This window comes from Euleptes europaea, chromosome 16 (genome assembly GCF_029931775.1).
Source record: "Euleptes europaea isolate rEulEur1 chromosome 16, rEulEur1.hap1, whole genome shotgun sequence".
Classification (NCBI taxonomy): Eukaryota; Metazoa; Chordata; class Lepidosauria; order Squamata; family Sphaerodactylidae; genus Euleptes; species Euleptes europaea.
The window spans coordinates 436681-451607 of NC_079327.1; the positions used below are offsets into that span (position 1 = coordinate 436681).

A 14927-nucleotide genomic window follows, 5' to 3' on the forward strand; every position below is an offset into this window, starting at 1 on the left:
TGGCGTGTGGCGCTTGGCTTGTTGGAAACCCACGTTCAGATGCCCGCTCGAAGCTCGTTGGCTGGCACTGAACAGGACATCCCTCTACGAAGGGCTGTGAAGATAAAATGCTGCTCTGTGTATCTTGAAGGAGTCGCTCCTGGCCTCTGAAAACCTCTGGACTTGGACTGAGATGGGACCCGCCCTGTCCGTTTCATGACTTTCTGGGTAGCCAATGTGGCACCTCTGGAGAGCCAACGTGGTGTAGTGGTTAAGAACGGTGGTTTGGAGCGGTGGAGTCTGATCTGGAGAACCGGGTTGGATTCCCCACCCCTCCACATGAGTGTCGGAGGCTAATCTGGTGAACTGGGTTTGTTTCCCCGCTCCTCCACAAAGCCAGCTGGGTGACCTTGAGCGAGTCACAGCTCTCTCAGCCCCACCTACCTCACAGGGTGTCTGTTGTGGGGAGGAGAAGGGAAGGTGATTGTAAGCCAGTTTGATTCTTCCTTAAGTGGTAGAGAAAGTCGGCATATAAAAACCAACTCCTCCTCCTCCTCCTCCTAAAGTCGGCATATAAAAACCAACTCCTCCTCCTCCTCCTCCTTCTTCTTCGCCTCGGCCTCCGCCGGCCCTTTTTGTGGTCTTATATGTGGCCAGATACCCAGGACCAGGGGACATGAGCCAAAGTTCTGCCAGTCTGAAGTTGCAGAGAGAGAAGCAAGCTGGAAAGGCCGACGAGCAGCCTAAATTAAAGGGGGGCCCTCCCCCCCCACGCACACACACAGAGTCCAGCCTTCTAACAAGCCAGCTGTGTCCTCTTTCTTGTCAGCTCATGTGATGCCGCCGGGATTTTAGCTTTCCACACCCAGTGGGTTTCTCGGTATTCACACATCTAATAACTGTGGCAGGCCGAGTGGCCGTTGTTTGAAGGGGTGACGGGCTGTAACAAGGCTCCTCGGAGTGCGCTTGTTTTCCCTGCATGGGATGCCTCTCTTTCAAGGAGAGGATCCGGGGAATACCGAGACATTTACACACCGGTCCCTCCAGAGTGAGCTCGGATATCACACTTGTCACTCCAGCTGTCTCTGCAGGGTCGTTGGATGCCGAGTCACTCCCGTTCATTGGGTTACACATGAAAGCCCCGGAGCGGAGAGCAAAGCATTTCTGTGCTGCACAAGAAAGGGACGGAAATAAAATATCCTGATGTGGCGGAGGCCCAGAATGCGGGGGGGGGGGGTGGAATTGGGCACTTGATGCTCAGGCTAAAAAAAATCCCTGAAAGGACCATGTCCAGGAGGGAAGCGCCTGCGCTGGATCCCCCCCATCAAATGCATTTGAAATATGAGGCCAGGGTGTGAGAATAGACCGAGGCTCTGGGAGAAGGGGACTGGGGTGAGCCAAGGAGGAGAAGTCCGCTGCCCGGAATCTGCTCCCATAGTGACAGCGACACGGATCCTTCTCCGCTTCCGTGTCTTGCGTTGGGAAGGAGCCGCCGGCAGCTGTGTGTTGTTTCCCAGGAGGATTTGGCAGGCAGGCCGGAGACACGGAAGAGGGCTCGGGGGGTGGGGAGGGAAGCGCGGGCCCTGCCCACGGACAGAATCCTGCCCCTCAAGGACATTTGGCCACCTGCTTGTAATACGCGCACATCAGTTAAAACTGGGGAATCCAGAATACAGCGTTTAAAATGGGACGGCCTCTTTCAGAAGGAAGGTCTGTCGGGCAAGGCAGCCCCAAGCCAAGTGAGGGGCTGCAGGTGAGGGGCTTGCCTCCACATAGAAACAAAAAAGTCTTCACCCAATGATTGGGAGATGGCGACAGAAGGGAACAGACGAATCTCCCTGGGGAGAGAGTTCCCCAGTTTTGGTGCCCACTACCATGAATCCCCTGTCCTTGATTGATACCCTTCTAATCCGAGAAGATGGGGGCTCCTGAAGAGGGACCTCCGAAGATGAGTGTAGTGGTCGGGTGGCTTCATGAGAGAGGAGGTGGCCCATCAGCTATGTTGGTCCATCATCAGGTAGGACTTTACATGTCTGCAGGAGCATCTTGAATTGTGCCCGGAAATAAATTGGGGACCAGTGTAGTTGGGCCAAGACTGGAGTGATAAGATCACATGAACACATGAAGCTTCCAGGGAACCTGCCCAAGATGCCTTACAAAATAAAACACAACAAAAAAATTAACAGTTATTAATTGAAATCTATCATTAAAAGCCCAGCCACCACATAAAAAAAAATACTTAGCAGCTAAAATAAATTTAACATTTTTCAGGCAAACACCTCTATTAAAAGGTGTTTAAAAACCAGCTTCTTAATTAAAAGCCTGGATAAACCGAAAGATTTTAGCCTGGCTCCTAAAAGATAGTCCAGTGGGTGCCAGGCGATGTCTCAAGGGGAAGGACATTGCGTAGGTGCCACTCCTGAAAAAGCCCCTTCTCTGGTTACTGTCCGCCTCACCTCTGAAGGTGGGGGCACCGAGAGCAGGGCTTGTGGGGCAGGTTGGACAATACGTCTGGTGGCCACCTTTCAAATGCCGGGACCCAAGCCCTTTCTGGCTTTCAAGGTAAGTACCGGCACTGAAAACATCTCCCAGTTCAGAGGTGGTGCAGTGTGTATGGCGAGCACACATGTTACCCATTCCTACTGGACCCAGAGACACAACGCTTTGGCCCAGTACAGAAATAGTTATTCCTGCTCCTGAGTCATCATAGCAATTTAATACTGCCGTTTCTGTTTTTTTGGCATCGGCTGACCAAGTTCCCTTTCACAGCCCTTTGACTTCATCTTTGTAGCTCGACCTCGGTTCACTCAGCCGGCCAAGATGAGACGGAGGGTGATCGCCCGACCCGTGGGAAGCTCCGTGCGCCTGAAGTGTGTGGCGAGTGGAAATCCTCGGCCTGATATCAGCTGGTTAAAGGATAGCAAGCCCCTCACCCCACAGGAGATCGGGGAGAACAAAAGGAAGAAATGGACTCTAAACCTGAAGAACCTGAAGCCTGAAGACAGCGGAAAGTACACCTGCCGAGTCTTCAACAGAATCGGGGAGATCAACGCTACCTACAAGGTCGAAGTGATCCGTAAGTACCGAATTCAGATTGGAGGTGGGAAGCAGTTTTCCTCCTTAGACTGGCCAAGGCTCCGACCCTAACTGAACCCAGGTGGGCTGGCTCCCAAGTCAGCATTTTGGACTGAGCAGCAGAATACAGACGGTGGTTTTTCCCCCAAAAAACGTCACACAACTCTGTAATGTAAGTAGTAGAGTGGACCCTACCTATAAATAGGCAGGTTTATCGACTAAGTCCAAGTTGTCAATTTAGAGTGACGTCTACCAGATACCTGGATAGCTTCTGGGCTCTCCCCTGACCATGAAGAGGAGCTGAGCAACTGGCAGAGGCCCGGCTGGAACGGCTCCAGTACTCCCCTCGTTCAAAGTAGCAGAAAGTGTGGTGGGCCATATGAGAATTGCAGACAGAAACGTCAGTCATGGACCGCTTTCTGATTAAAATTTCTACCAAAATATTGACAAATGAAGTGGTTATTTTAAAAATTCTGTGAAGAATTGGTAATCGTTACTACTGATTTTTTTTAATCGATAAAATTGAGAAATCATTCTTACATTCTTACATTCTTGATATTTTGTAATTTTAGTAATGTATGTAGGAAAACTGGAGGAAATTACAGAAAAATAATTGAAATGGGTAGAAGTAACTGAAGAGACCTCTTGAATAATTCAGTTTTGCATAATTTGCAGAAAGCCAGGAGAGTGTGAGACTTCCTGACTTCGTCAAGCCAGCCGTTCCTCTTGTGGGGGCCACAACAGAGGAGGCAGGTGTACGGGCAGTTGCTGGTTTTGCCCATTGGAAGGGTGGTACTTGGCCAAAGGCCTTGCTCATATGAGCAGAGCTGTTGTGGTGGAACATAGGGAGAGAGGCAGTCCCACAGATATGATGGACCCAGGCCATGGAGGGCTGTGGAGGTTACTGTGGAGTGGATCCAGGTGGGCAGATCAGCTCCATCGAGGTAGAGGCTAAGACTTCCAGGCTAGACTAAGTTGGAAGAAGACTTTTTTTTTTTACAGCTGCATTAACTGGCTTCCCTTCCCCAAGTCAGCAAGGGTCATCTGAACCCCATCGAAGGTGGGGAGCACAGTGTCTGTCCTTCGAGGTCTCCCCCTTCCCCACCAGCATCACTTCCATCTTGTCTGGGTCCAGTTTCAGTTTGTTCACTTCAAACCATTTGACCACAGCAGCCTGGCAGGTGGCTCCTCAACCACGGGACAGATGGACACAGAGCTAAGTGTCATCCGCATAGTGATAACATCTAATTCCAAATCTACGAATGATTTCTCCAAAAGGTTTCACATAGAAGTTGAATAACAGGAGGGAAAGGATTGCACCCTGGGGAACTGCACCAGAGAGCACCCACCCATAGCTAATCTACAGCAGCCGCCCTTTGAGTCTGATCCATGAGGAACTATTTAAACCAGTCCAAGCCGCCACCACCATCGAGACCTCCTCCTGCCTCCAAATACCTCAACAGGATGGCATGATCTGGTGTATCAAAGGCTGCAGGTAGATCCAGTAGGAGCAGCAAAGAGGCGTGGCCTTTGCCTACCTTCAGGCACAGTTTGTCAGCGAAGGCCACCAGGGCCATCTCTGTGTCCCACAGCCCGGCCTGGAAAAGGCCTGGGGCATCACAGCTAATTGTCTGTTCCTGAGACAATAAAGGCTCAGATTTAGGATTCAGCAGATACTGAAATATCTTAAAAAGTGGCGATGGATAGGAACCAGCTGATGTGATGGCTGCAGAGAAATAACATTTCTTGCCTACTGTCATCAGCGCCTCTCAAGGCTTCCAGTTTCCTCCCGTCTTGGCCTTCCAGCCTCTCTACGTCCTGGGCTCTCGTGGTTCTGTGTGCTGCCTCTGGCTCCTCCGCTTGATTCCTCTTCCATGCTGAAGACAAAATCTAACATTTTTGGCATATGTTGCCTCCAAAGTTATTATGATAGTGCAGTGCTGGATGTTTGGTATGTTTAAACAGGCAGCCCCTGAAGATCATGCTGTCCGTCTGTTAGAGCCCAGGTCTCAGGTGGAGCATGGTTTTAGTTTCCCCCACCACCACCATTGCACCGCATGGCCTTACGTTGGGCGTGGCAGCCCACCCCAAGGGCATCCCATGTGCATGGTGGAGAGCCAATGGTAGGGGCTGGACAGCCCCACTCATGGGCATCCAAGTCAGGGCAGCTGAAGTTAATAACAAAACGGTTATTGATCTCAACAGATTGGACTTGCACCTTTGGATTTTAGTCCTACATTCCCCAGGCCCTAATCGACCTCAAGTAACTCTCTTTCTGTAGAAAAATGGGAATGAAAAGCACATCTGGAGGGGTTCTGTTGGTGGATAGAGTGTACAAACCTGTTGGACATCTGGGACTGATAAAGAAGCAGCTGTGTGGAGGCAGGAGAAACATGTGTTTACACTAAAACCAGGAGCAGAGACAGGGAAAGGAATCAAGACTCATCTCGATGTCAGATGTGGCGTTTCCACTTCACTAAAACCAGGGAGAACTTTGCTACAAGTTATTTTCTGTCCCCATTTATGTTGCTGCTTCTTTTTATCAAAAGCTCTCCATTGTTTTCATTAGTCTTTGTAGGCTAAGGCGTAAATGCGTGCCAGACCAAGGCAGATAAAGCTCCAAATGGTTTCTGTTTGAGCAGCAGGCCAGGGGGGGGCGGTTCTGCGCTTATCCCATTTGCTCCGTTAAATCTTCCCTCTCATCTCCTGCTCACTTGTGGCTCAAAACGTAGCTCTTTCCCCTTTTCCTCCTTTACCCCTTGCTTGGTCTTTCCCTAAGTCTGCCAAGGACACGCTGGGGTAATTTGCCACCTCACCACCCACTCCTTGAGCTCTTTGTGATGGGGGTTGTGTTAAATGTGCACACGCCAGTGACCAAAGAGACTGTCGCTGTATCCAGTAGGGAAGGTCCAACCCCTGTGCAGACAGGGCCAAAGTCATGCAACAAAGCCAGCTGGGGTTGCCAGGCAGAGCTCTGCAAATCTGAGGCTACCCAGGGCTTGCAGGTAACTCTGTGTTTATGGTTTAAAAACTAATTTGGAATTGAAACCCTTCAAAGCCTGACCTGGGATGTCTGGACGGGCACCGAGATGGCATAAAGCAACGTAGATGGGATTTTTGGTTGCCACCGCATGCAAGCAGTGGTGAGGGCTGTGAAGGGACAAACGGGAAGGGGGAGGGCAGGTGAACTAGAGCTGTTGGGGGGCAGCTGGCGGCCAGGAAACCAGAGCTGGTGGCACAGGAGAGAGGGGGACAGTCGAAGCCCTCGCAGCTCCCCCTCTTGTTCAGGCACGTGGTTTCTGAGTCTCATGCACAGGTTCCCACACAAGGGTGGCTGGTGGGAGGGAGAGGCCCCAGAGGTCAGGACCACTGTTGTTTCTCACCCCAAACTGACAGTTCCTCCTGCGTTCACTATCATCATTGCTGAATGTACCACGCTGTGCTGTATTCTGTCCTCCCCAGCTTCTAATTTAGGGAGAATTGGGGTGGGAAGTGAGCTGACCCTGGTGACATTCAGTGGTGGCCCCTGGGGAACTTGCTCATGGGGTGTGGGCCGTACGCCTGGGAGCAGCAGCAGGCCATATCGGAGGTCTCTAAAGGAGTTCGTAACCATCAGCAAAATTGTGTTGGGGAAGGGAGGGAAGGAAGCAGATCCCCTAAACAAAAAGCATGGAAACACTGTAATATAAGGGATCATAAACTGAAAATGTTTTTATGCCATGTTCTCACCAACATATCATGGTTCAGGGAGGGCCCTTCCATGGTTTGGTAAGCATTCTGGCTGCCTTTCATCCCACATGGTTCTAGTAAAAAAGGTGTGTTCCATTTTAGGTTTCTATAAAAGAGGTTCTAAAATTATATATGATATAGAGGAAGTGGGGAGAGAGGATTTTTTTCTCTCTATTTCCCAGAATACTAGAACATGGGGGCCAACGTGAGCGTTAGATTCAGGACAGACAAAAGGAAGTAATTCTTCACTCACCTAGTGGAATCTGCTTATGGAACACAACTGTCGTAGGGCTTTAAAAAGTGATCAGGGCCCATTTCTCAGAGAGTAAAGTTCATCAGAAGCCATTGATATTTAAATAGAAGGGCCATGTTCATAAGCACCTCTGAACACCTCTGGCTGGAGGGGGGTGCCGCAGCAGCAGAGGGGGGCTTGGCCTCTGTGGCCAGCTTATGGGTCTTGGAGGCACCTGATGGTCTCCTGGTTGAACAAGGATGCTGGACTCACAGTGCTTTTGACGGTCTTCTGAGGCCCAGGGGGCCAATCCCAACATTACAGTTCTATGTATGCTGATGTGGCTGCCCCCAGGGCATACAGTGGTACAGAATATTTCCATATTCCAAACTGCACACTTGGTTAAAATGTAGTATGGAAATAAATGAATTAGCTGAGCTGCTGCTTTAATTAAACTGACAGGCAGGGGAAAGAAAAGACCAAAAAAAATTAACATATCACAAATAACTATCTCTGGAATGCAAAAAAAAACAGCCCAGCAAAACACCATTCATACCTTTTTTTATAACTGTTTCTTTATAAATAAGTACTCTACAGAAAATAATAGAGGACATGAATCAGACAAATGTAGTTTCAGTCTCCCTTCTTCAATGGGAAAATTATGTATGTCAATTGTTCTTCCTTTGCATTTATTGAGATTCAAAAGGCCTTACTTTTGGGCAAAAGGGTGCCCTGAACCATCTGGATTAATCCCATATTTATTAGGGTTTTGAAAGCATTTCTGGGGTGTCATTATACTTTTTTTTTTTGCCGTCAAGTTGCAGCCGATTTATGGTGACCCTGTAGGGTTTTCAAGGCAATCCCATAGGGTTTTTAACGTAAGAAACGTTCAGAGGTGGTTTGCCATTGGCTGCCTGTGTGTAGCAACCCTGGTATTCTCCCACCCAAGTACTGACCAGGGGTGACCCTGCTTAGCTTCTGAGATCTGATGAGGTCAGGCTAGCCTGCACAAAGAGAATTTCTGAAAGACTTTTTTTAAAAAAGGGGGTTACTGCTTTTTTCCAGAAAGAACAAGATCCAAACCCATTCTTACAGGGACACACCCTGTGAACACAACGGTGGACTATGGGGGGACCACCTCCTTCCAGTGCAAGGTGAGGAGTGACGTGAAGCCCGTCATCCAGTGGCTGAAGAGGGTGGAATACGGGACCGAGAACAAGTATAATTCGACCATCGATGTCGGGGGACAGAAGTTTGTAGTGCTGCCGACTGGGGAGGTCTGGTCCCGTCCGGATGGCTCCTACCTGAACAAACTCATGATCACACGAGCCAAGGAGGAGGATGCCGGGATGTACATCTGCCTGGGTGCAAACACCATGGGATACAGCTTCCGAAGCGCTTTCCTGACGGTGCTGCCAGGTGAGGGGGAAACGCTTTTGCTTATTGGCTGGATTACTAAACTTCCCTTCTGTTTTGTCTTGACATGACTGTGTAGAGCAGAACTTTTTTTTCCAAAACCAAGGAAACAGAGTTAGTTTCTACCCAGGATTCCTTCATTGCGCTATGCGTGGAAAGGGAGGGGGCAGAGGGCGGGGTAAGCCCAGGTCCTAACAACGTGCCTGGTTCCTGTTCCACTTTCACTTAATTTTAGCCAAGGCGGCCATTCCTTGTAACGCCTATTTCGCCAGTTTCTCATGTTTCCTGCTCCCAAGTTTAAGACGCTGAAATTTTCAGGTTAGATCTTTACTGAGCTCTACTTACTGTTTAGGATTGTCTATAGAGTACAGTGATTTTTAGACAAATGACATCCAAATACCAAAGGTAAAAGCCCTTGCTTTGGCCGGGAAGGGCAGGTTATAAATCTAACAAATAAAAAAATAAAAAATAAAGGATTAAAATATTACCAAATATGTTTAATATCTAAAACACAATAACATTTAATTCAGCTTTAACAGACCCAAGACAGCCACACAAGAAGCTCCCAACCAAAGGACAGCAAAATTGGAAATAATAGATGTTACAGAAGGTATACATAACGATCTCTGGATCCAGAAATCATTAAGGACAGTTCAAATTCAAGGCGAGAAACATGTTTTGAGAGATAGTCTGCTAAGAATATGGTACCAGTGCAGAAGTAAACCGAGTCCCCCAATCTCGCCACTGATATCCCCAGTTGATGCTTACTGTGAAAGAAGCATAAGAAGGATAACTAATCTTATAACTTATGAGAATATGATTGATAATCAAGGAAAAATAAAAACCTGGCAAAAAATCAAGAAGTAGGAAAGAATATTCAGTGGCTCTTATCAAATTGTGACCACACTACAGGAACAAATAGCTGCAGAGGGAGGCCAACTAAGAAGGAAGACAGATTTTGAACAATTAATAACCACAAATACAGGACATTTGCAAGGAAAAAATATGAAATTCTACTGCAATATGATACTGAAATGGAGCAGGTAAAAGACTGTATGATAAAATGGATGCAATATTTCGGAGAAAACATACATATGAAGCCATGGGAGGATTTATCGGCTAAAGTTCACAGAATGCCAAATATTAAGATAGAGTTGGTATAAAAAGTTCTACAGATGGTATATTTCAGTGAAAACTAATAGTAACCCTAAAGAGAACTGTTGGAAATGTCAAAACATGGATGCATTCTTCTGTCATAGATGGTGGTCTTGCAAGAGAGCAAGAAAATATTGGTTAGAGATCCATGATGAAATGCAAAAGATTTTAAAATTAAGTTTATGATGGACCCTAAAATTATGTTATTATACTACCAAGTAATATACCAACAATATATAATGAACTATTCAAATATATGGTGACAGCAGCAAGAACAATATTTGCAGCAAAGTGGAAAACAGATAAATGCCCAACTCTAAAAGAATGGATAAACAAATTAGCTAAACATGCTGCCATGTCTTACATACATAACAGATCAAGATTGGAATTTCAGGAAAATGAAATGTTTTAAATGCATAGTTGGCTGGAAATGTAGATGAGAATTAATTAGTAATGGGGAATACTGTGGTATGAATTATCTTGGTTGCCAGTATCAATAGTAATTTCACATCTTCACTATTTACTGCCACTAATGTGGTGTCATCTGCATATCTCAAATTGTTAATGTTCCTTCCACCAGTTTTCAGTCCGACTTCATCTAAACCTAATCCATCTTTCCTTGATATGTTCTACATACAGATTGAACAGACAGGGAGACAAAACACATCCTTGTCTGACACCTTTGGCAGAGTACAGATTGTGTATCAAAACAATGAGATGCTGTGGCACACCCATTTCTTTTAAAACCAACCGTAGCTTTTATAATCCACTCAGTTTTTATAATCCATTACAGCTTTGCTGTAATCTTGCTGTACAGCTTTGCTGTAATTTTGCTGTATGAAACACAAGCTGATTTTCTTCTAAAATTATCTTGTGTGCTCCAGTAGCCAACATAAATTTGCAATATTGCCTCTGGTGCCTCTTCCTTTTCTGAATCCACCTTCTCAAGGCAAAGGACAATGGTCTGGTCATCGTTTTGGGATGCTTCAAAGAGGAAACCAGCACCAAGGATTGCTTATTACCAGTGCTGGTTAACTTTCACCCCAAACTCCAACTTGCTGGGGTGAAGGTTAGCCAGCACTAGAGACCAAGTCCTATGAGGAAAGGTTGAAGGAGCTCTGGGTATGTTTAGCCTGAAGAGGAGAAGACTAAAAGGGGACATGATAACCATCTTCAAGTACTTAAAGGGCTGTCATATAGAGGATGGTGCCGAGTTGTTTTCTGTTGCCCCAGAAGGTCGGACCAGAACCAACGAGTTAAAGTTAAATCAAAAGAGTTTCCATCTAGACATTAGGAAGAATTTTCTAACAGTTAGAGTGGTTCCTCGGGAGGTGGTGGGCTCTCCTTCCCTGGAGGTTTTTAAGCAGAGACTAGATGGCCATCTGTCAGCAATGCTGATTCTGTGACCTTAGGCAGTTCATGAGAGGCAGTTCACGAGAGAGAGGGCATCTTGACCATCTTCTGGGCATGGAGTAAGGGGTCACTGGGGGTGTGAGGGAGAGGTAGTTGTGAAATTCCTACATTGTGCAGGGTGTTGGACTAGATGACCCTGGTGGTCCCTTCCAACTCTTATGATTCTATAATGACAGCAGATTCCAAAATCCAGCATTCTGTCTGGCGCCTGGTAAGAATCTCCCATGACTGGTTCCTGCTAACTTTTTTGCTCTCTTTCTTCCTGACTTACCAGATCCCAAGCCGCCCAGCCCGCCTGTAGCTCCTTCCTCCGCCAGCAGTCTTCCGTGGCCCGTTATCATTGGGATCCCTTCTGGGGCGGCCTTCATCTTTGGAACCATTCTCCTGTGGCTGTGCCAGACCAAGAAGAAGCCCTGCTCTCCTCCAGTGGCCACCCCCATCCACAGGTCACACCCCCGGGAGAGGGTCTGCGTGGCCCCGGTCCCAGACAAAGACTGCCTGTCCTCCGTTAACTACGAGGAATACGTCGTGCAGCAGCAGCAGCAGCAGCACTTGCTGTCCCAGGGGCCTGGCCTGGCCTCAGCTGTGGCATCCAAAATGTACCCAAAGACGTTCACGGACATCCACAGCCACACACACTCCCATGTGGAAGGCAAAGTTCACCGGCACCAACACATTCACTTCCAGTGTTGAGGGGCAGCCCCTCTCCGTGCTGGGCCATGTGAGTCAGCAGCGTGCACCGCCGAGGGAGGGAAAGAAACCAACGTGAAAGCAAACCAAAAACAAAAGCGTTTTGGAGACAGGCGTGGAACGTGGGTGTTCTGCTGTTTTGCTACTGTGACAAGGAATGATGAAGGAATTCCCAAAGGGCAACGGCGACCTCTTGCGCCCCTTGAGAAGTCAGAAACTCCTGGCATGGAAACGAGAGGAGGCGGGAGAAGGAGCTTGTCCGCCGCTGCTTCTCTTCTCCGGTCAGCTCCTGGAAGGGCCAACCCCAAGGATCCTTTTTCTTCGGGGCGCCTCTTCCCAGGGGATGGGAGCAAGGAGGCACCCGCTGCTGAGAGCCAAAACGTCAAGAGCCTTCAAATGGCCTTCCAAAGAAGAAAAGTACCATATTTGTTGGTTTCCCGGGAGGGGGGGATATTTTTATTTAAAGTTGTGAACTTTTCCAGTGTTGCCTGATAATTAGCAATAACCAAGCTAGTGATGACTTTTCACCGGGGGGCTTTCCTGGAAAGGACTGAGCTCTCCCTCCCCCAACTGCCAAAAACACAAAGGACATTGTACAACTTGCTTTTATATTTATATTTAATTATTATAATGATAATAATAATAAACTGCTGGATTTTTTTATGGATCCCATCTTGCTGCCCTTCCCTGAAGTAAAAACCAGTTCATGGTTAACAGGGGGCGAACGTCTGGGCCACAGAGCGAGGGGGTGCGCCAAGCTGGCTAAAGCCAGTTGGGAAAGAGGAACAAAACCTGTCTCCAGAGAAAAATAAATTTGCTGAATGTGCACTTCTGGATGGGGTGGGGGTGGGGGGATTCAATCTGTTTTGTTGATTCATGCAATTTCATTTCAGTCTAGTTTCAAGGGGAAAAGGAAGCAAAGTAGGGCCATATTAAATACCCAACTGGACTCAAAGTTAATTCAGTCAAAAATCTAAAATCTTTTTAATTCTATATAGAGTTTAAACAGAAGACATGTATATTAATTTATTTTGTTAAAACAAAAAAAGAGAAAAATGTATAATTTCATCAAGAACAGGCATTTCAATACCTATTTTTGATCAAAAATAAAGATTTTGTTCAATTTTAATATGTGCCACACTCTGAAATATAAAATAGGTAGTTCCCCACCCCCAGTTCTGTTGTATCTCATCTACCGTATTCTATCAGCAGCTGTCCCGTCACTCTTCCTTTTCCGACTTTCTTCTGCTGCGTTCGTTTGTCTTCACAAAAGTTTGCTCTGCAAACGTTCCAGGAAAATGATACGATTCTCTTGTAGTACTGGTGTGGGCTGTGTGAAGTTGTTAAAAGAAGGGCCCGTGAAAGCAAAGTAATCACCGTTGTTCAGCCTCAAGCAGAAAGACGTATTTGAAGAATTTAATGCTTAATGCTTTCACTCCAAAAAAGGAGCTTATTGCTGTGAAGATAAGAAGATAAGAAGATAAGAAAATTTTGGTTCACCTAAGATTGTAAGGATGCATAAGAGATGATCCATTAATCTGTATGGAACTTAGCACCATTGGCTCACATTAGAAGACTCTTTGTTAAGTGCTATAATAGTACAATCCTGTGCAGAGTTACAGCCTTCCTGCATAGGATAGCGCCGTAAATGTGCCATTAATTACTGCCACAGAGCCACCCGATCATATTTTAGCCCTTCTGTTGGGCTATTTCATTTTTCCAGTGTTTAAACAGTATCTTGATGCTGAGGAAATACAATTTTTGCCTAACTTGAGAGGCATTTGAGTGTCGGGAGAAGTACCTGGTTTGGACAGGATATCTGACATCGCGAGCCATGAGTAATGCATCACCTCCGCCAGACCGCTGACCAAAACAACTTTGTGACATTTCTATTTTATAGGGTTCTTTTTCAACATTCTTTGAGGGATTTGTGCTCTCTTGCTATACATGTCATCTCTGCGCTGTTTAAAGCGAAGGCAAAATGTGGAAGGCCACACCGAGGTGCAGCATCACCCCCTCCGTCTTTGGAGTGCCTTTCTGTGTGTCTGTCTGGGGCCCCCCATTACACTTTTAGTGTTGACCTGAGCTCCGTGTTTGCTTGAGGCAGACATCCTTCTAAGCTATTGGCTGTTGCTTTTCATACACCTCCACAGTGATTTACGTTAGAGGTGGGCCAACTCTTAAGCAGTGGTTGAATTTCAAATTAAACTTTGCTGTTTTAGTTCTTGCGCTTCCCTTACTTGAATGGATGCTGAATCCACCTGGCACTAATGCTGCCTCTCCTAAATAGAATTTCTGAGCATCTGAATTTACAGAGTTTTTATGTGGATGCAATTATATTAGTGCACAGTTCAGTACTACCGTGCTCTTTCTCCACCACCACCCCAATTCAGTTCGGTGAGACCTGCGCAGAATTGTGCCCTTGAACTCAAAATGAGGGGAAGGTAGGAGATCTTGGATGAATTATTACCAGATCCTGCCCTCACAGGGGGGCTTCCTAGCTGTGATTCAGGTCCAGGCTGTGGGGCTGAGTTACATACTTCTAAAGTCACCCTATAGATGTTGTATTGATTACAGAATGGTGGTGCCCAGCTGAAGCATTAAACGGTTCCAGCAAGAGCCAATGAAATAGGCAAGGAACAGAAGAGAAAGCCACGGTGGCTAATTGACAGACTAGTTTGTTGGTGTTTTAGCCACACCTTTCCTTGTTATTGTGAAGGTGGTGGTTGCGTTCTGTATTATTCCTACACTGCCACACCCATCATGGGGAACATCCCTTTTACAAACTATTTAAGCCATAGGCTTCAATACTTAATAAAACTCTTAACCTGGCCTCCAATTTCCAGGAAGGAAGAACCCTTCCAAATGCCTGGATCTGCCTTCACCTCCAACTGACTCTTAGCTGCAAATTAACTCCACAAGGGTTCTCATGAGGTGAAGGGAATGCTGGAAGACTTTGCAGCGTCAAGCAGATTAACTGGTTATTGGGTGGTGGACTGGTGGTTTAGACAGCCATTTGTCTCTGGGTTGGCTGAGATTGTGAATAGAAGAAGAAGAGATGGTTTTTATATGCTGACCTTCTCTGCCACTTCTCCCCTAAGGGAGAATCAAACTGGCTTACAATCACCTTCCCTTCCCCTCCCCACAACAGACACCCTGTGAGGTAGGTGGGGCTGAGGGGGCTCTAAGAGAGCTGTGAGTAGCCCAAGGTCACCCAGCTGGCTTCGAGTGTAGGAGT

The 14927-nt window shown here is 46.9% G+C and overlaps 1 protein-coding gene across 1 annotated transcript in view; it reads left to right on the plus strand.

Annotated features, from left to right (window-relative positions):
* Nucleotides 1-11692, plus strand: part of FGFRL1 (fibroblast growth factor receptor like 1) — a 115383-nt gene extending 103691 nt beyond the window's left edge. Inside the window, exons 4-6 of the mRNA XM_056861891.1 lie at nucleotides 2771-3055; nucleotides 8081-8434; nucleotides 11274-11692. Coding sequence (XP_056717869.1) covers nucleotides 2771-3055; nucleotides 8081-8434; nucleotides 11274-11692 — 1058 coding nt within the window. The remainder of the gene's footprint in view (nucleotides 1-2770; nucleotides 3056-8080; nucleotides 8435-11273) is intronic.
* Nucleotides 11693-14927: the final 3235 nt, after the last annotated feature.